Source organism: Perca fluviatilis, chromosome 11 (genome assembly GCF_010015445.1).
Source record: "Perca fluviatilis chromosome 11, GENO_Pfluv_1.0, whole genome shotgun sequence".
In the NCBI taxonomy this organism is placed as follows: domain Eukaryota; kingdom Metazoa; phylum Chordata; class Actinopteri; order Perciformes; family Percidae; genus Perca; species Perca fluviatilis.
Window position 1 is genome coordinate 14,687,496 of NC_053122.1, and position 20,890 is coordinate 14,708,385.

At 41.8% G+C, this 20,890-nt stretch overlaps 2 protein-coding genes across 13 annotated transcripts; one reads left to right on the forward strand and one right to left on the reverse strand.

Annotated features, from left to right (window-relative positions):
- Positions 1 to 266: 266 nt before the first annotated feature.
- LOC120567643 (histone-binding protein N1/N2-like) lies at positions 267 to 5,341 on the forward strand. 5 transcript variants are annotated; one of them, XM_039814567.1, is made up of 15 exons: positions 267 to 402; positions 532 to 642; positions 1,501 to 1,581; positions 1,720 to 1,823; positions 1,964 to 2,052; positions 2,095 to 2,362; positions 2,464 to 2,552; positions 2,655 to 2,734; positions 2,829 to 2,902; positions 3,437 to 3,625; positions 3,722 to 3,864; positions 4,360 to 4,431; positions 4,637 to 4,729; positions 4,830 to 4,957; positions 5,161 to 5,341. In XM_039814567.1, exons 2-15 carry the CDS (start codon positions 542 to 544, stop codon positions 5,165 to 5,167), a joined length of 1,518 nt encoding a protein of 505 aa, XP_039670501.1. In that variant the 5' UTR covers positions 267 to 402; positions 532 to 541; the 3' UTR covers positions 5,168 to 5,341. The 5 variants fall into 5 exon arrangements, with proteins under 5 accessions (XP_039670501.1, XP_039670498.1, XP_039670500.1 ...); XM_039814564.1 differs by having other exon boundaries at positions 268 to 402; positions 1,964 to 2,362; XM_039814566.1 differs by having other exon boundaries at positions 268 to 402; positions 1,964 to 2,362; positions 2,482 to 2,552.
- A 1,612-nt stretch (positions 5,342 to 6,953) lies between these two features.
- On the reverse strand, positions 6,954 to 20,835 carry gpbp1l1 (GC-rich promoter binding protein 1-like 1). 8 transcript variants are annotated; one of them, XM_039814570.1, is made up of 12 exons: positions 20,679 to 20,835; positions 17,528 to 18,750; positions 16,688 to 16,802; positions 14,616 to 14,745; positions 10,829 to 11,160; positions 9,951 to 10,026; positions 9,278 to 9,474; positions 9,011 to 9,163; positions 8,395 to 8,550; positions 7,880 to 8,034; positions 7,658 to 7,760; positions 6,954 to 7,569 (listed from the first exon to the last, which is right to left on the reverse strand). In XM_039814570.1, exons 3-12 carry the CDS (start codon positions 16,745 to 16,747, stop codon positions 7,399 to 7,401), a joined length of 1,533 nt encoding a protein of 510 aa, XP_039670504.1. In that variant the 5' UTR covers positions 16,748 to 16,802; positions 17,528 to 18,750; positions 20,679 to 20,835; the 3' UTR covers positions 6,954 to 7,398. The 8 variants fall into 8 exon arrangements, with proteins under 8 accessions (XP_039670504.1, XP_039670503.1, XP_039670509.1 ...); XM_039814569.1 differs by having other exon boundaries at positions 20,629 to 20,750; XM_039814575.1 differs by having other exon boundaries at positions 9,020 to 9,163; positions 20,629 to 20,749.
- Positions 20,836 to 20,890: the final 55 nt, after the last annotated feature.

Below are 20,890 nucleotides of genomic sequence, written 5' to 3' on the forward strand. Positions count from 1 at the left end.
GGAGCACTTGATATCTTGGCAGAGTCTACATTTGCTCTGTGCCTTTAAGAATGATCCCACTTTGTGTTGCATTGTACCGTATTTTTTCGTATTCAAATGATATGAGTATTTTAAAATGTCATATTGAACACTCTGGGACTCCATAATATTAATAGTAGTAGTAGTAGCAGCAAAGAGTATACAAGCAGTGGAAGCACTTGATATCATCTCGTCATAGGCTACATTTGCTCTGTGCCTTTAAGAATGATCCCGCGCTGGTTTATAAACCCGGAAATTAACCGGAAGGGGTAAGAACATTTCGCGCCAAATTGAAACAACGGAGCAGTCACTGACACACTCTGAGAGGCAGGAGGGACGACGTAAGACACAAATCAACGTTTCGGTCGTCATTTCTCGGACAAGGTATGTCATTTGTCAGTGTAAGACTTGCTGTACTTTCACACAGACTAAATATGTACGGGCCCAACTTGTGTATGTGTTCGGCTTTTGGTTTGTAATGTCAAGTTGATAAGTCGTTTTCTTTGTGTCCAGTTTAGCTAACATGGAGGAGGCCAACAAACTAATCGGCACGGGCAAGAAGCACCTGGTGATGGGGAAGGTGGTGGAGGCAGTGAGCGCCCTGCAGGAGGCCTGCGGCATGCTGTGAGTTAGCTTAAGTTATCAGACAACCGTAACTACTGAAGCGTCAAACCGCTGCAGCTAAAGGGCTTTCAACTACTTTAAACAACCAGATAAAAGTCAGCATTTCAAGATATCTTTAAAGCTTGTATGAACATGAAAATGTGTAAACTAATTAACACAAGTTATGTCAAGCCCCAATATTAATCCTTAAAGTAAAACTGAGTAAGTGGAATTGATCAAAAACAATGAGGCACACGGTGTTTGCAGTTGCAGGTTGATTTTTTTTCACAGGTGTGCAGATTAATTTGGGGAGAACATTATTATTAGTCTGTAATCAGGAGAAGGTAGCTCTATAGCAGGTCTAATTGGATGCAAAGTTGTCTATTTTTTGGGGGGGCTTTTCCGCCTTTAATCAATAGGACATCTAGGTGAGGAAAGGGGAAGAGAGAGGGGAACACATGCAGGAAATCGTCACAGGTCGGACTCGAACCCTGGACCTCTACCTTGAGCATAAGTCTCTCAGTATATGTGCGCCTGCTCTTCCCACTGAACCAACCTGGCCACCAAAGTTATCTGTCTATGTAAATATATCATGGAGAAGTCAGTGTTACACACAAACTACTAAGGATTAAACATAGTAATTACATAGATTCAAACTTTATTCACTAACTTGTATGAGTCTTGTTACATCTGGGCCTGTAACTACAGAACTTTGAGCATTTCCTGCTGTTTGTAATGGAAGTTCAAGGTGTATTATGCAAATTAAGGAGAACAATATGCAGCTGTGTTTTGCATATGTGCAAAGAACAGTGTGGCTGCCCTGTGTGCTTTTATACTTATTTATAATCTGACATTGCATCTTAATTTATTTTATTTCAGAGCTAAAAAGTATGGAGACACAGCAGATGAGTGTGGAGAGGCTTTCTTCTGGTGTGGTAAAGCGCTGCTGGATTTGGCACGGTAAACTCATCAGTCTTGAGTCAATTCCTATAGGAATAGGATTATAGCCTACTTTAGGCTTGTGCTAGGATTTATGTGTCTATTTTGTCATTTAAGAAACTTGTGAAAATGCAGACCTAACTGACATCATTGTTGTAGGATGGAGAACTCTGTCCTAGGTAATGCTCTGGAAGGAGTACCGGAGGATGAGGATGAAGAAAAACCCAAGGACTCAAACGTTGACAGCACAGAAAACATTGATGGTGAGCGAATAATATAACATTAATAAACCGGTCATTTGCGTCTTTCTATTTTGGCTTATTTTTGTGCTGGTTGACTAGTGATTTTTATGATGGAAGCTGTTTACACTGCTCATCCTAACTGTCCTCTCTAACTTCAACAGAAAAGACTAGAGATGAGCTGAGAGTTCAGGTGTATGATGCCATGGCAGAGAAAAAAAATGAAGACTCTGACAAGGTTGAAGGGAATAAGGCTGAAGACGAAGGGAATAAGGCTGAAGACGAAGGGAATAAGGCTGAAGACGAAGGGAATAAGGCTGAAGACAAAGGGAATAAGGCTGAAGACAAAGGGAATAAGGCTGAAGACAAAGGGAATAAGGCTGAAGACCAAGAGAAGCGTGACGTAGTAAAGGCTGAGAGTTGTGATGAGCAGCATGCCAGTAAAAAAGATGAGAAAAAGAACAGCGAGGTTAATGGAAGCAAATCTGATGAAAGTAAAGACGAGGTAGAAAATGACAAGGAAGCCCAGAAAGAATCGGGAGATAAGGAAGAGAAAACAGAAGGTGAGTTTTTATTTTTTTTCAGTTTAACTACATACCTTGATTGCAGAAAGCTTTCTGATGGTTGTAATGTTGACTAATTTATCTAAACACTGATGTTTCAGATGAGGAGGAGGAGGAAGAAGAGGAAGAAGACTGTGATGTAGAAATGGAGGGCGATGCAGAAGAGCAAGGAGATGGCGCTGCTGAGAAGGTACTTGACCCAACCAGCTCAAGTACACCTCAGAGTGGCTCGGCTGAACATGTGACTGAAGTCTGTTTTTTTTATTTTTAAATATCTGTTCATGTGTTTCAGGACAGTGATGACGAAGAGGAGGTGGGAAACCTGCAGCTCGCCTGGGAGATGTTGGAAGTAGCTAAAGTCATCTACAAAAGGTAATGGAAACACCGCTTGTGTACCGATCCATTATTGCGAGGCTCTGAATTTGATGGTGACTGGTTTTTCATTTCCTTATTTATTTTTTTAAAGGAAAGAGGCTAAGGAGGATCAACTCATGGCAGCCCAGACTCACTTGAAACTGGGCGAAGTTTCTTCTGAATCAGGTACTAACAAATCACTCCATGAATCTCCAGCTTTGTCCACTTTATTGTTGTGACCCCTAATACATGTCCAAGGGGCAGCTTGAGGTGGAATCGGTTGAGTTTTGTAGGGCTGAAAATATTTCTGATCGACAGAAAAATGCCAAACATTTGCTGGTTCTAGCCATTACGTGAGGATTTGCTGATTTTTCTCTTTTATATCGTAAATTCAATAACTGGACGCACAAAAAGCAGTTTTTATAGAAATTGCCTGGGGAACAGTGACTGGCATTTTCACTATATTGACCACTGGCTGAAATTGTACAGGGTGTACATGTGCTTAGCTAGAATGTACATATTAAAGCATACATCCTATGGATTTTTACCCCACTAAATTATATTTAACAGCTGATTCAATGAACACTTTTTTTTGGGGGGGGGACCCTAAATTCTTCCTTCAGACAGATTAACTTAGCAAAACGGACACAACTCAAACACGTTTTCCACCTGAACTTGCCCTTATTTCCTTGTTGAGAAGTTGCCGCCTCTCTCTTCCAGGAAATTACACCCAGGCGTTGGAGGATTTCCAGGAGTGTCTGAAGCTGCAGGTGAAGCACCTGGACTCAGACAGCCGTCTGCTTGCTGAGACTCACTACCAGCTAGGTCTGACCTACAGCTTGGATCTCCAGTACAGCCAGGCCATCGAGGAGCTGCAGAGCTCCATCTCTGTCATCAAGAGCAGGCTGGGTAAGCGGGGATGGCTTCCACACTTCCAATGTAGCAACAGATAGGATCAGTGCCTTGAAGTTGTTTGTATGCTAACATTCCCACCCTGTCTGGCAGACAAACTGCAGGAGCTGCTCGACAAGGCCGAGGGCCCCGAGGCGCTGCCAGATGAGAGGAAGGAGATGGAGGAGCTGAAGGCTCTGCTGCCAGAGATCCAGGACAAGGTGGAGGATGCCACAGAGAGTCTGAAAGGTGCACTGGTGAGTTAGGGATGGGCTTGCTTTAATTATGATGTAGAGGCGTGGTTTGTGAGGTCACTACATAATCAATAGAGGCATTTTGGACATTTATTAATCGTTTTGTGTTCGCATCTATCAAATGCACAAAATTCCATTGTGGGATTAGTCAGCCAAATTTGCATACATGCTATGGCCACAAAATAATGGGAGGCAAATGTAGTGGATGATATTGGGAAAGAGCCCGTTTTATTGCTCACTGCCACTCTCTCTGCTGTGGCTGACAGTCTTTACACCAAGGTCTCAACTGGTGGTGTTCAAGAACTTGGCACTAGGGCTGTCATGTGTCAGCCCCAAGGAGAGAAATCATTGGTGTTTTTTTTTTTTTTTTGTCATCCCTTCTTGTATATAAGATCCACATAGTATGTATTCAACTCAAACTTTAGACCTCATTTGAGACTCACAGGTTAACCAGACAATAGCAACTGTATAAAAGCTTGATTTTAATTTACCTGTCAGGATGGAGGCTCTACTTCCTCTGCATTCCCTGGCTCCACTGTGCAGAATGGAGACTCCTCATCCAGCTCAAAGGTAATGTGTGTGTGTGTTTTTTTTTTTTTTTTTTTTTTTTTTTTTTTTTTTTTTTGTGTGTGTGTGTGTGTGTGTGTGTGTGTGTGTGTGTGTGTGTGTGTGTGTGTGTGTGTGTGTGTGTGTGTGTCTGTCAAGTGATTTGGTTGGCTTAATTATTTTTCACTCTTGCTTTGTACTGACATGAAGCGGTCTGTCCTCTACCTAGATTAACAGCACGTCAACCAATGAAGTCAGCTCTACCAACGAACACGCCTCTACAGCTCCAGTCTCTAACATCTCCCACCTGGTCAGGAAGAAGGTCAGGGAGCTAGATGTCTTGTTGGAATCTTAAATAAAAAAAGCACAGTTCTGTTGCACAGCAGTATTGTTTACTTTGAGCAAACCGGTCTACATTTCAGAGGAAACCAGAGGAGAGTCCAGTGAAGGAGGGCGTTAAGAAGGTGAAGCAGAATGACGGTCAGACTAACGCTGTTCACAAAGCCAACGGAGACACTAATGGACACACCGACAGTACGGAAGTCAAAAGGTAAGACTCATTGACGCAGTGTTAGCGGACATTGTCACGGCGCCGACTTGGCCACAATAGTCTTTCATGCTGCTTTAACCATTTATAGCTCAGAACAAGTGCTAGAAAGCTGATTGCTGAAACTCCAGGGCATGATGAATCAGGGTTTTAGTGTACAGTGTTTTCTGCAGTTGAGTCTAACTCAAAGTCCTCTTCCTCTCCAGTCAGTGAAGCTGGACTCCTCCTGGTTTTTGCCTCCACCAAAGAAGAGATTCGCCAACAGGCCGAGCCCTTACTGTCACTACACTTGTTTGCTATGTGTATCTTTTTCTATACCTGTTGTGATGTTAGTCTTTATTCACATGTGTAACCTATAAAATTTAATAAAGAACATTATTTGATAAACCTTGTTTGATCAAACTCTTATATGAAGGAATTGCTCACAGTAGCTGCAATGATGTATTGTATGCTTAGGCCACATAATTGCACACTGACAACAGCTGAGTAGTCCTACACAAATTACACAATTGTCATTTAGTGGAGGCCATGAACTGACCAAAACCTCATACAGGTAGTACAGTACTTTAGCTGGACCTCACTTCACTGTGCAGCTTTAGCATATCACCCAGAGTAATGGGAGTGCCAACTATTCTCAACAGTAACTCTGAACTACAAACCTTGTCTGATTCATTAAAATGAATTTGCCTTATTGCATTGTTTAAAGCGGACTACTTGCAATACTGTTATCACGGGTCGATACGTATATGTGGGGGTTAGATTTGTGAAATGGTGTTGACTGACTTGTTTTCCTTTTTGTTATTCAAAATAGATATTTGATTTGTTAAAGCACAGCAATGGCATGGTTGGAATGTCAGCATCCCATTGAACCAGCATGCACATACTGTAAGCAGGGCCTTGGAACCAACTCTAAATGGAAAGCAGCCTTTTTTGATTCAGGTTGATTACACCTGTACTCCTTCAATGGCAAACCAGATTTGTCTGCTGTGGAGAAAGGTCAACTTCTGCTTTGTCATACTTTGACACTTTTTTCAAGGATTTCAATTTATTTGTAAGGGACAGCTTGCAATTTAAACATGTAATCATTTAATGCATTGCACCAGAGTTAGGTTTAGGCTAACTTGCATCTGTAGTCTGTCTGGGATCAACTTGTTGGTAAAACAAGCAGAGTAATGAGAAAACATTTTACTTGTAATGTTAGTGTTGATAGACATGTTTTGTTTCTTTGCTGTATCAACCTTGGGACAATGAAAAAGTATTTGTATGCTTCAAGAACTAGACAAAATCTTTTCAGAGCTAAACCTTACAGCAGGCATCTCAACTTGTCATAGAATGAAAGGTACCGTGTAGATAATTCTACTCAGGGCCCTGTATTGTACATGCTGGTGTACCAAGACACTGTACACTACATGGAATTAAGCCAGTGTTAACTGTATAAGTAACAAGCTTTTGCTGCTATGACAAGTCAAAATGTCTGTTTAGAAGGCACAATGGGTAACAATGTACACATATTTCATTAAAAACTTACCATTTCTAAAATTTGTTTTTATCTTGACACCATAAGATTTTTAAATTGAAAAAAACAGCAATAGCTGAAAATCAGCATTGCATTGCCTCCTTACCTTTAAAACATTTAATTTAAAACCCAATTTAATACATTTTGCTTGATATTTTAAATAACTGACTTAATTCCAAAAGTAAGACAAATGTCTCTTTAGAACTACAATCCCCCCCCTCACAGCAAGTCGAAACAGACACCAGTTCTATTCAGCACTAATAAAGATTTGAGTGGGAAACTATAGCTGCATTTGTTGTTCTTGGCAGGAGAGAACAGAAACATCTGTATAAAGTGCTGCATTTTAGTGAAAATTCATTATCGTCACTCAGGCTGATAAGAGTCAAGAATTTGCCTACAAGGCGGCGTGGGGTCAATGTGGAATTTTAAAACCGTTCTATACATAGTAAATTACATGTCGACTCAAACACCACAGAAGCCAGATTCATATTGAAACATATCAGCTTGTCAGGAACCAATTTTTATTAATATCATTAATAGTGTGTCATCAGCATCATCAATGAAATGAGTTAGTCTGTTTAAAGCAGAATCAAGTGTGCATTCATTGCCCTTCTTTTCTTGATGAACACGTCAGTTCCACAAAGCGAAGAAGAAAAAGGAAGGAGGGGGAGAGGGGTCAAAGAGGGCAGGGACTGCAGTGAAGGAGGAAACGCAGGGAAAACGACGTCTGGCGGAGCAGGTATCTCCCCCTTCACTGGGATATGATTGTTTTTTCCCTTGTGCAAGAATGACAACAACAAAAATCAAAACAAAAGAAATTCAAAATGGTGCTCTAAAAACAAAGATGAGAGAGAAAGAGGGGGGGTGGGGGTTGCTTGCTGGGATGTTGTGTTGGCTGTTGTGTCGTTTTTTGTTCCATAAAGCCACGTTAGGATTTGATGCAGTCGTCGTCGTCAGAGGTCTGGCTGCTGCTACTGGTTTCGGACTCCGAGCCCTCCTCGACGTTCGCCTCCGCCACACTCCTCCAGGGGGTGAAGTGGAGGGTGACACCCCGCGCCCTCGGGAGAGCCCCATTCCTCTGCATGCCGTTCCTCTTCAGCTGGTCAAAGGACACAGACAATAGTGTGTCAATAACATAAAAGATGAATTACCAAAAACGGACACTAGCCGTTTCACCGAGCGCTCACCTGTTCAGTTTTAGTCTGGAACTCTCGCAGCTCGTCCTCCGTCAGAGGCAGGAAGTTGTCATCATTTTCTGGGTACTCCTGCCAACCCATGGCCTTCAGCAACCTACAAAAGGATAGACATTTTCTGCTTAGTTGAGAGTGTGAGTTAGAGAGTGAGTGAGAGAGTGTGAGTGAGAGAGTGTGAGTTAGAGAGTGAGAACAAGGCTGTCAGCGGTGTCCTACCTGTGCTCTGCCTCCAGGGAGCTGGACAGGTGGTCGGTGTCCGAGTCACTGAGGGAGTAGGACAGACCATTCTCGTGGCAGACTTCCTCGCTGTAGGCTTTGGGCTCTGGGGTGCTGCTTTCACCCTGAGAATATTCACACAGCAAGACAACCCACTTAAAAAAAAAGAAAAAACAAAAAAAAATATTCTGACAGTCAAAAGTGAGGAAAACGGATACAACAAAGCCAAAATGTCTATTTCTTTTGGAATTTTTAGCACTTGACTTTCTGAATTTCCTGTACCAACTGTCCTTTATATGCAGACAAAAAGGATGACTCTCGTCTGGGACATTACAAAACTCAACAATGGAATTGGACTTGCGAACCATTAATAGGTCACAATGTGACAGTCTATCATGCGACAGCACTCCACATTATGGAGAATCTTTTTTTTTATCTCCGTCATTACCTGTAACTGCTGTGCTGTGCGATAAGCTATGAAACCATAATTAAAATGAGGCCAAACTGCTGCCTACCTCTCCCGATGTTCCTGGGCTGCTGCTCGTCGTCAGCTCTCCAGTGCCCTCGTCCTTCAGAGCTCGCAGGAACTCACTCTTACGGTCCGGACCACGCCGCATCAGCTTCAGCCTCGACGGGGCAATGTCTATGGGAGGAGTCGTGCTGGAAGGGTGCTGGAGGTGTGACGGTGCCACAGGAAGGGAGAGAGGGAGCGGAAGAAGAAGCCATAAAAGAAAAAAAGTGAGTTAACATAATTCCCCCCCCCCCCAACAGAGAGACCAATTTATCAGCTATGAAATCTATTTGGCCAGTAACTGCATACAACGAATGTATGCAGTTATACAAACATATTGGATCAAATTGTAGCATTTGCAGCAGTTGCAGGCAGTGTTACTTTCTGATGTTTTTGAACATTACAGTTTCTACTGCACATATACTGCTGCAAAGGGAAATTTCATGTGCACATGTGAGTAAGCATCTCAGTCACAAACCACACTAACACATAATTACTATGCTGAGATAAAACCTGTGATTTACTCACACGCATGCAGCCATACGAGCTCGACACAGACTGCTACACTGGAAAATCCCAAAATGTCGTGACATGATGTTACTTATTCGTCTTTTTCCTACCGTCCTCACCTCTTTCGGGGTGTTGTGCTGTGGTGCACTGACTGGGGTGCTGGGTTTGGCTGCAGAGACGGGACTGGTGAAGACTGAATCTCGGCCTGGCATGTGAAGGCCAGATTTCGTGATCTCTCTACCACCGGATTTCCACTGGGTGCTCTGGAGGGGGGGAGGACATATAATGAGTCTCAGTCACAAAAAGAGAGTCTGCCTCCATCAGAGCATAGCACCTACATAACTGGTATTGTTGACATTATGTGACACATGTCGTACTTTGGTGGGGGCCACAGCAGGCTTTGGGACCAGGTTCTTGTAGATGCTGGAGCCTGCAATGGGAGCTTTGCTGCCGTTGGTGGACAAGTTGCCAGCAGTGGCAAACCCCGCAGAGAAGGCTGTGCTGGGGTCCTCCTTGGAAACCTTCTTGATAACCAGCATTTTGGACACCATCTGTTTGCCATTAGGGGGGTTTTCTGGAACATCAAGTCAAGTGGGTTTTGTTGTCATTTCAACCAAATACGCCGCATATAGTGAAACGAAAAACGTTTCACCATGGATCAAGTGGTGTTACACATTTAAAATATATGAAAACAACATTATATAAAAACCACATTATATATGAGCGACATTCGAGAGTGCACAGACATTACAGACTTTACATAAAGTGCAATTACTACTTAAAGTAGAGCATTTAAGACAGACAAGGGACAGGACAGACAACAAAAGACAGGGCATAAGTAGACTTGCAACAGAGCACTGATTGAGGTAGGATATATAGAGTTTTAGCAGCATAAATAAAAAAATTAAAAATGGTGCAGGAGTGCATTTCTATTATGTGTGAATAAAAAAATAAATCATAATATGATGAGTGATAAAATATTACAAAGTTGCGGATGAGAAACAGAGCTTATTCACGAATTGAAATCCAATGTGGACTGGGAGCTCTTACCCCACACTCCAGCATGGGGAGCCACTGCTCGCATCTGAGTCCCAGGCTTTCCAGTTGTTTCAGGGTTGAGGGAAGGCTAAAAAGATAGGACATCTGCATTAAATACCTTGGCATTCCAATTTTGTATTTTCAAGTTATGTTAACATCCAAGAATTTGAGCATGTTGTTGCTGACGGGATTAAGCCTGATGGGTCAGTGGAGGGAAACTCTGGTGATGCATAATACTAATAATATTTACATTTTGTATCAGAAGGTAAATATGGGGAGAAAACAGAAATTGAAAATGTTCCGGCAATAGTTTTAAGGTCAGGTGCAGTGTGACCAACAACCACAATATGCCTTAAAATACAGTCTAGATCCAGAGCTGACTGCATTCTGAACTCTCTTTATCAAAACGATCCAAACAGCTTTGCCACTGACTCAAAGTATTTTAGCTTTCAACAGAGCTCTGTCATTGGGCTGCTCAATTCTGGAAAAATATTATAATCACCATTATTTTGGTCAATATTGAAATCACGATTATTTAACACGATTAACTCAGTGATTTTTGGTAAGATGTTGCAATTATTCAACTTAAAAAAAAAACATAAAAAAAACAAACAGTGAAACAAATCAAAAGTGAAAACACCTTGAACTGTGAAATTTCCCTTCATACTTTTAAATATCTTTTTTCCGTTCAGAACACAAGACAAAATAAGAGTTTACTTGCAAAATGCAATGTGCAAAATAATCATTTTTTTTTTGATTACTCTGTTCTTGTGACCATGAGGAGCCGAAATCGTGATGAAAATTACGGTTAATTGCACAGCCCTACTTTGTCATAAAGAACTATGTAAAGCTCAGTAGCATGTTTAGGAAAACCCAGTGAATCTACTCACAAAGTCCTCTTCCACGAACTTCAGCTTATCGTCCTTGCCGTCTTTGCGTTCCTCTTTGGGGAACTTGTCCTGGTACGAGGTGCCCTTGCGGGGATGAAAGTTACCATTGCGCTGCCGGTGCCCCGTCTGCCTGTCCCTGTCGACTCCTACCCGTTTGGGGTGGCGTCCCTGGTGGTGGTGGTGGCCGTCCTGGGCACCCCGCGGCGCTCCGTGCCAGCTGGGCGTTTCCTTCCAACAGGAGCCCCCTGCCAGCCCACCATGTCCTCCTTTGGCCACCCCCGAGTCCACTGAGTCATGCCTCAGAAGCAGAGAGGGCTGCTGCCATCCATCACCTCAAGAGAGAAAACATTTATATAAATATATAAATATAGATAACGTATATAAGAATTATATCATTATGCTTTACCAATAGCTGAAAACCAATAATACGTGGCTTTGACGGATAGATCGGTATGGTTTCCCTTTCTGAAATAACATCAAAAAACAACTTGTGTCCAAATTACTAGAAGAGACATTTCAGATTTCTTTCAACATGTCTGACTGGCACCGCACGCCAAAATCAAGTAGACACACAAAGCGGCCTTTCTGCTTTCCAGAGCCGAGGGCAGCGCAAAATGTGAGTCAAGGCAAAGTGAAGGACAACGGTGAGACAGCCCCGGGGCTGTAGGAGGAACGGGCGAAGAACCTGTCAAACGGGATGCTTATCTGGCTCAAGGTTACTGCTTGGACACAGGATTGAAATTTGCCATTGCACTTGAATGCATCCTGGTGGTACAACAAAATCATTCATCCAGAACAACGCTGCAGAAACTGAAACAAAAACATAACTGAATGGAAACGTGAGATTTCACTAAAACACAGCAGGTCGGTGGATCATCTATCTATAAATTGCAGGAACGCCTTTTCTCTCTCTCTCTCTGTGTGTGTGTGTGTCGCATATCTCTCAAACAGTCCGATGGATTTCAAACTTGACAGGTGTCTTGCTACGGGCACAAATAAGTGCAGTGCCAATTTTGACGTTATATGGATTAGAAATGCAAAAGATATCGTAAATATATAGGTAAAAGAAGCACACATTGGCTTTTGCCGCTGGCCACTCCCCCTCTCACACTGAGAGACAGAGAGCAGCAGAGCTTTGGCAGCTAAAATGTGACACACCTCAGACCCACAAAAATGTGCAAAGTTGCACTACTTTGGACTGTCTTTGACTTTGAATTTCCTAATTTAAGGACGTTTCAGAATCCCACACATGCAAAGCAGACAGAGCGTGATGCCAGTTATAGGCAGGCTATCTATTTTATAAAACAAGACGTATCTGTATATATATATGTGTGTCCGTGTTTGGGTGAAGGTAACCTGCACATCAGCAGACACCACATGCAGAACACTTTATTTGGTTTTGGTTTTGATGAATTCTACAAACAGCAATACCACAGGACAAGTAATTGCCCATTCCAAACAGGCACGTTTTCAACAGGCACTGCACTAGTTAGTATCAAATTTCACAAAGGACTAGATGAGCAACAATGAACTGGCATTTTAAAACTGGCACCATATGTTTTTAGTTCACACAAAGAACTGCATGCTTACACATCAGCAGAGCACTGTCTAAGAGCCTCTTTCAGTAAAGGTTTGCCGCTTGCCGTCATCTTCAACATCAACCAATGAAAGTCCGGCAGAATTATTTTACAAATTTGGCATAAGTGATTTAATGTTTGAAACATACCCTGCCTGAAAACCTAATAAAAATAAGCTTTGACAAAAAACTTGAATGTTCAACTTTAGTATCCGTCCTTAAATATCAACCACCTCAGGAGGTGGTTTGAGAAGCATTCTAGCGAGATGCTGAAAAGGTGTAACTGCATCTGTCTCTGTCGCATAGGTCATCTTAACTCCTCCTGTAATAACATGAGTAAACTGTCTGATTTTCTTGTGACATCCATTACCTGTCTGAAATTAGCCGTTTTTCTCTGGCTCATTAAAGCATACTTACATTTATCTACACATACGATCAAATACAAGGTGCACCAAGCTGCTGTAAAGTTTCTGATCCCTGATCGGTTCAACCACTGAATGATCTGTGTGGGTGAGGGAGCGGGTTAGAGCCTGGGAAGCCGATAAAACTTCTGTCTAGTTCATAACATTCACTCATGTGTTAGGTTATAAATAGTTGTTAGCTAATGCAAGCTGAACTGTTATTGTTGTAACTGAAGTGCTCAAGTCATTCTTCTTCTGGCTTTTTTAGCAAACAGCTTCAGGTGCCTTACCACCACCCTCTCAACCGTTGGAGCAGGCTCACCCTGATTTGCATGTAGAAAACCAAGACAGACTTATCAGATTTGTGATCTGGCCAACAGAGACACATTTGTAGTTACGTGTGAATGACAGTAAAAAGGGTCTGTATTTGACATTTAGAACATTATTACAGCAGCAAAAAAAATATTTGCCATGTAAAGATTTTGTATAGTAATGGCATCCTGAGCAGAGAATAAAGTTGCACTACCTGTGTGTTGTAAACAGACATCTCTGTTCTTTGTTTTGAAAGACGGTACGGCCACGCATGAATGTTAGAGCTTGTGGCCGTGAAAAAAACGTGGGTATTTCATGTATTGGAGAACAGTCTGCGAAAGCCATGTAAAGGCAATCCTAGCCCGCTGTTTTTTTCCATATTTCGGGTAAAGCCACTTGAAATCTAATCTGGATTGAAGAATAGCAAACTGAATTTAAAGCCCCTACACACCCGTGGCCCACTGTTGTAGGTTGTCTGATTAGACCTCTTGAAGAGAGACCATGTGTGCATACATCCAGGCAAAATACTGAGGTGCAAGACACACCAAAAAAATAAAAAAAAAAAAAAAGACTTAACTGCAGGGTACAGAGGAGGTCTGAGGAAGATCTTATAGATCGAAACATTGCCTTTATGTAAAAGACAAATAAATTATTCATTTGGAGCCTAGTCTCGCATTGCCAGACCTTCCTCCACAGCACTGCAAAGGAGGGTCTGGCTAGTCCACACAGCATTCCAGGATGGGAGAAAATCTGAATGTCTTTAAACCGATCACAATCGTCGGAGCCTCGGGAACGAACTTGTTTTGGTGGAATATGTGTACCTGTAAAAGTTGTTTTAGTCACACAACAGAAAACTCAGATTGGACAGAGAGTCTAGCTAGCAGTCTGGATTTACCCTGCAGAGATCTGAGGAGCAGTTAAACATAGTCCTCAGAAATCGACCAAAGTTTAAAATGCCAACACAAAGAAAGCAGAAGGTAACGGACATCTGGCCGAAATGAAAGACATCCGGCGGAATTTCCAGCACCTGAGCAATCCCGGAAGTGGACTGTCGTGGATATAGACAGGGTCTGGCCACACCACTTATCTATTCTGAAACAGGGAACAATTTGCTCTGGCACTGGTTTGCATTTCTTTAAGCCAATCACAACTAGCCTGGGAAGCGCTAAGCCCCAGATGCAGCAACAGTGCCCTTGCAAAATAGACGGCAGAGATAGTGGAAGGGGAGGGACATCCTTGATGTCAGGCTTTATCCCAGCACTGTACACCCATCGAGCCAGACTATATGGAGGCTAACAGTGTGCAGACCTTCTTTGTGCCCAGTTATTAGACCTCTTCTCAGGACTGTGTTGATACGCTAGAACCAGCACTACAGTGTCGGAAGATTCAGTTACTGAACTCTATCATGGTTTCGTTCTTTTTGCTCATATTCTCACAGTTGCTTTCCCTTACGCAATAACAATGACAGGGTTTACAGGTAACTGTTCTGAACGGTTACCTGCTGGAGCACGCAGGGAGCCGTTGTTAAAGAAGCCATCAGAGGAGTTGTGGCGACGGCGGCTTACAGCGGTTCTGCCGTCTCTGTGGTGGTGGGGCTCACCTTGTTTCTCAAGGTTGGCAGCAGGGGACTGGATGAGGACAGAAAGGGGAAAAGGTCAGTCAAAGTAGACTCTATACGAAGATGATGGACAAAGAATCATACGTGTCTCTTCCAAGGGTAAACTGATGACACAAAAGAACAGAAAACTACATAAACAATTGCCCTTAGACCATTTTCAGGACTTTTTGTTCCCTCTCGATATCTTTGTCCTTGTGAAGAAACTTAGACTAGCAGAAGTCCTCTCCATAGTCCAAGAAAATAATCTTGAAATTGCTTTATCCTGAGAAATGTGCTGCTATGGAAGAGCTCCTCAAGTCACTGCACTGACACAGCTGTGTGTTACATAATGCTCAATTCCATCTGAATCATATCTTTGTCATCAGCTGAGGTTCAAAGATCAAATAAGAGTGTTCTACAGCCTATGCAAGCATCATCTCAAGGAGTTTTTTTTTTTTTTTTTTTAAACTTCCACTGACAAAATACAGCACTAAAAACCTAGGAGAATAAACTAGAGCTCTTATCCTGTCAAGTGCATGCTGGCTAATAACTGAAGACCTATGACACTGAGGCAAAGTCGTGTCAGCAGGACAGTGACTGCGGACTTGTTTCTCAGTCTTGACTCTTGATTTGACAGACAGGTCATTTAGCTGGGAAACTTCCTGACTCACAGATACACTGAGCTCTGGACAGGAGAAACACATTCACAATCTCAGATGGACAGTCAGACCGCCCCACTTTTTAAAAAAGTACACAAATCAATCAAATCGTTCATTTAACATTCACCCTTCATTTGCAATTTCCACCCTCAATTTTACTTTCAAGAGGCTATAGTTTTGGATGAATATTTTGTTTTTCATACAATATGCAATCTGAGATAGAGCTTGGTTCCAGACCCCTAAATTGCAGCCCAAATATTCTGTGAATTGCCGTTTCTCCTGTTGGGAGTCAATCGGGGCCTTTGTGGGTAAGAATAAAGTGTGTGTGGTAAGCCAGACAGTCTGGGACAACTTGACCATAGGCCACCTGGTCAGTAAACAGTCTAATCAATGTTTATGATTTCTGATTCTTTGTTGAACTACAGCAAGGGCCTGCAATTCGTCCAACAAGCTTTTTTTTTTTTTTTTTTTTTTAAAGCAACTGCAGCTTTATTAATGTTTGGATGCAAAAATCACAAAACCCCCTCAATGAAATCCTCTACCTGTATGTTGACTTGTCAATTTATGTTAATTAAATTGTTTATTTTCTTCCATCATCAGTCTTTTATATGAAGGAACGCAATGTCTAGGTAACTCTGCTGAACCACGTACTGACCACACTGGCAGTCCCTGAGGGTGACTTGTCACCACCCACACACACCCACCCACGGCAATTTCCCCCAGGGTTTTGCAGCGGTGGGAATGTCGCGAAATGTCCCATTTGTGTGACGTCCTGTTGTGTTTTTAACCCCCCAAAAGTAGCACAAGTACACTTTATATTTTACAATTACCGTTTTCTGTCAGATCCTTTATAGATATCATTTCCGACCACACTTGAAGGCAGCTTCATTTCACGGAGACAGAAAAAGAGACAGAGGGACTGTGCTTTGTTGTTGCAGCAAACGGTCAGCTTTTACACAAACTCCTGGCCAGTTCAGTGCTTGGTTTCTTTTTTTTTTTTTTATCCTTGATAGTGTTTTAAAAACTTTCTTGGTTTAGCAATAGAGACAGTGAGGTTTACTGTACAGGACTCTCACACCGCCTCAAAACCGACAAGTTTGATTGCTGGTTACATGACACAGCGTGACGTCGCGTTTCTCCAGAAGTTGAGTCGGTCTCAACTTTTCACCACACCGCCTGACGGTCGACGCAGGCAGCGTGAATGGTGTTATAGCAGTTACACTGACAGTTATAATTTTAAACTGTCTATCTCAAGTACCATTTCCCCCGTGTCTAGCACACACTCAAATACATTCTGTACACACACACACAAACCTTGGCAGGCTGGGGCGTGGAGAAGTTAAGCCAGGCAGGGACAAAGTCATGCTGCGCCATTTAGGTCCAGTGTTTCCGGTCAGTGGATCGAGGCATCAAACCTCATGGCCAGGATCTAACAAAAGAAATGGCACAATAGGCATTACATCTTTTAAAAATTCAGATTCAACTATTTCAAGCCCAGAAACATGGATCAAATTCCATTTTACACCAACATGAATCTTTTGATTTTATGTCATTTCCTTCAAGTGTTTTGTCTACCAGCAGTTATTTAGAAATTCACTTAAGGTCTCCCTCAAGAGCCAAACAAGAGTCCTATTCGACATCGATTCATTCCCCAATTTCAAATTGCAACTCAAAACACATCTGTTTAAAAATGCCTATTCCACTTGATGTCAATTGCTCAGACTCTGTTATTTCTATTGTTGTATTCTTTATTTTGTGCTGCTTTTAAATGTCTTGTGTATCCCTGTACGGTGTCCTTGAGTGCAGAGAAAGGCGCCTTTAAATCAAATGTATTATTATTCTTAGCAGAAAACCACAAAGCTCAACTTGCTGCAGCTGTGCCTGTGAAGCTGATAACTGGTCAACAACCTGGATGGAAAAATATATTTTGCAGCATAATACAAGTATTATTTTACAACATGTGTATGTGCTAAATCTATAACTCGTCATGCTTAAATTTTCTAATTTTACTTCAAAACCATTATGCGTACATGGTGGAAAATCAACACCTGCTACCCACAAAATGTTGACAGATGACTTGTAAAAAGGACCACACTAATGCAATTAACTTCATGGCTATGGAGCCAAGTCAGTCAGGTGAAACTTTATCATTACCCCAGAGTCTGTGGCTCTGAAGTCCTCTGCCTCCTCTCTCGGTCCGGCTGGGCTCGGTTCCTCAGGCCTGTTGGCACTGATCACAGAGTGTGTGCAGTGACAGACGAGGAGCAGCACACCGACAACCCTCTCTCCACCTCCTCCAGGAAAGCGCAGCCCCTTTCCCCAGAGGCAGAGCGCTTCGTCCAGGGTGAAACACTGGGAGATGGGTCAAAATGTTGCAGGAATGATCTTGAATGATGACCCAGAGAACTGGCAAAGCAGGAAGTAGATTTTAAATCAGAAGCACAGAGGCCTGTGAAGGACCGATTCTCCTTCTTGAGCCGGATTCCCAAACAGATCCTTTGCAGGTCACGTCGCTAATGAATTGTAAGTGCTACGGTTTCCAGTCCAGGTAATAGTCTAGGCAGACTTAATCCTTCACCAATTCATTTGTGCCATTTGCTCTTATTGTCAGGAGTAAGACTCAATACCTGATTGGACCTTATGCTGAATGGCTAAATGAATCGATCTGACAAACATGGACAGCAGATTGTGTAGCAGTTCCACTTTGACAGCAGATGAGGGAAGACAGAAGGTGTTGTCCTGCCACACTGCGTGCCAGTATGTTTTTACGTCGACTCACCTTTTACCGAATCATTTTAAGTTTTTCGGAAACGCATGCAGAAAAGAAAGAGGTTCAGAGACAGTCTTTTATGGGCAATGGAGGTCACTGAGAACTACGGCTCACCTCATTAAACTGATGAAAAAGACTGTCTGAGTTTGAAGAAAGATAATGCTCAAAAGGTTCAAAGTCACATGACAATGAAGGAAGTAAAACCCAATGTTACATTGCCTTCATTTTCAGTTTTGGTTAGTGAAACAGAGATGCTGCTGCATGATGCATTATAATGCCGTTTTTATCTTTATACGTTTTAATATCACATTTGTAAGATGCCCATTTAATTATCTGTGGCTTTCTGAATAAAGCAGATATAGGGTATGGCTCTGATTTCATAGATATGCAAGCTCAAAAGCTAAACAAAAATCTTCCACAAGTCAAAAGGTCTTCGTCCTTCGACAACAATCAAGCTTGTCCAAAAAGAAATCCGTAAGACAGCTCAATCAACTTCTTTTTCTCAGTTGAAAAATAGCATGTGTGCGAAATTTGTCAAGATGGTCTTTCCTTCCTTCTTTAATGAGGTTTCAGCAGTGCAGTTTTCTTGCTGAGGGTTCACTGGTATCTGTAGAGGAACACACGGGAACTGCATTAAACAGAAACAGCCTTAATTTAGAAAAAGCATCTCAAAGCTCCAGTTAAAAAAAATAATAATAAAAAATAAAAAAAACACAAATGCTTACATTCAATGTCTAGTTTATTCAGTACACCTAGCTTAAATAATACAAATGAATACACAAGTCCTGCAAAAAATCCTACCTTTATGAAAATTAGAACATTCAGTTTTTGTTGATACTGTTTTAGAGAGGTGGTGATTCGACTGTATGCTTATTTTCGGAAGCTGTGTTGGTGGTGCTGTCGAATTTTATTGTGACGTGTTTCCAATTTTTTGTTAACCCAAATGGGGTGGACAAATCATTGATCAAAATATCCACACACAACAAAAATAAAATAAATCACTTCCAGTAAAAAGCAACATTATGTTAACAAGCACCACAAACTACAGCTCCCAAAATAACCATTAAGTTAAATCAATCACTATCTGTCACAAATAGTTAATAGTTTTAGTGCAGAGCTGTTGTATTAGACTTGATTTGCCTACTGAACTGGCAACTGAGAATACAGAGAAATTAAGCTTAAGCCAACATCTCCATTAATACCTCGATACCTGTTAATGCAAATAGCAAAGGGGTATGTCAGACATTACGAAAGATGCTCATCCTCACTGCATGCTGTTATTAAACCCCAAAATAGCTTACGATTCAAGAGACAACCAACGGCTTAAAAGAAAACTGCTTTTGACATTTCAAATACATTTTGAGAGGTATGAGAGAAAAGGCATGATTCCGTTTTCTCAGAACCATTCCATGCGGAAAAGCTGACTTTGATAAAACTGTGTCGGCTTTGGTATATGAAATATTTACAACAGTGTAAAAATAACTAACACGTTCTTCCTCGCTACTTCTCCAAAGACTGCTGCGCATCTAAACATGCCAGGTAGTGAGTGTGGATAAAAACGGAGGTTTACAATCAACGATGCAATAGAATACACCTTAAATCCTCAAACAAAATGAATCCCTGTATGCACAAACTCAGAGCTACCATGGTCTCGTTAACGTATTCCCACTGAACTATTACATAACAGCTCAACATCAATGAGTTTGCCACGGACTCAGGCTACAATGTGCAGCACAGACATTCAACGTTACTTCACTGTGAAACAATACTCGGACAAACGACCTGAATCTTTTTGTTAAATACCCAGTTTAACATTATTATACACTGTGGGAAACCCACATGTCCACAACCACTGCAGCAGACCGAATCAACACACAGTGACATTACATGCACGTTTCACCAAGCTAACAAGCTGAGTAATGTTATGGATTAAAGTGCTTAGAAATAAATTAAGACGCAACGCGACCGCGGTGTTAGCTAAATAGTCAATGCTAATCACTAACTAATAACGTTATCAGATCTGTCCTAACTCTGCTGCTAGCTAACTCTGCTTAGTTAAGTAAGGTTAACGTTAGCGTAGCATTCGTTAGCTAATAGCTGGCGTTACCCAACCTGTTAAGTGACGATAGCCAATGAAACCTGCTAGGTAGTTGAAATGAATTAATATGACGAGGGGACTAAGCAAAGTGAACATGTTTTAAATATGCTCACTGGGACTGGAACAGCCTATTTAAGCAGTCGTCACATACATACAATAGAGGTAAACAGACCTGGCTTCGTTGGAACAACACAGTTTCAAAATGGCTACCTTAGCAGCGGCAGCACACATTCATCAGCTTGCTAAGAGCTAGCGAGCTAACTTGCAGTGTTTCAAGACGATACCGTGTACCTTCTCCTAAGAGACATAGCCTCTGATAAATAACGATTCAAATATATATAAAGTCTGAATACATTAACAATATTGCACTTTTTCGCAACGACTCACTTCTTTACTAATGCGCTATTGATGTTTGTTTGGGTTTTCGGATGGCTTACCACAGGCGCTGCACTGAGGGATTCAGCCTCAATGATGCTACGTTCAAGATCTGTCGCGATTATGCAACTTAACGAGGGCCCACAGTGTTTTTAAAGTTGAACAGGCTTAACAGTCAGCTTTTATAGATCATGTTCTATTTAAATAAAACAACATGTCCATGTCTGAAATTATGACATGTTATTTTTTGGATATTTACAAAAAATATTCCTAG

What these genes read in the sequence shown, in the direction of transcription:
- LOC120567643 (XM_039814564.1), top strand. Translation starts at nt 542, where the DNA reads ATGGAGGAGGCCAACAAACTAATCGGCACGGGCAAGAAGCACCTGGTG. An exon ending in GCTAAAGTCATCTACAAAAG is followed by an intron (nt 2,735 to 2,828) that starts GTAATGGAAACA and finishes ATTTTTTTAAAG; the next exon opens with GAAAGAGGCTAAGGAGGATC. An exon ending in AGAGTCTGAAAGGTGCACTG is followed by an intron (nt 3,865 to 4,359) that starts GTGAGTTAGGGA and finishes TTTACCTGTCAG; the next exon opens with GATGGAGGCTCTACTTCCTC.
- gpbp1l1 (XM_039814570.1), bottom strand. Translation starts at nt 16,747, where the DNA reads ATGGCGCAGCATGACTTTGTCCCTGCCTGGCTTAACTTCTCCACGCCC. An exon ending in CCCCGAAAGAGGTGAGGACG is followed by an intron (nt 8,551 to 9,010) that starts GTAGGAAAAAGA and finishes TCACACCTCCAG; the next exon opens with CACCCTTCCAGCACGACTCC. An exon ending in TCCAGACTAAAACTGAACAG is followed by an intron (nt 7,570 to 7,657) that starts GTGAGCGCTCGG and finishes TCCTTTGACCAG; the next exon opens with CTGAAGAGGAACGGCATGCA.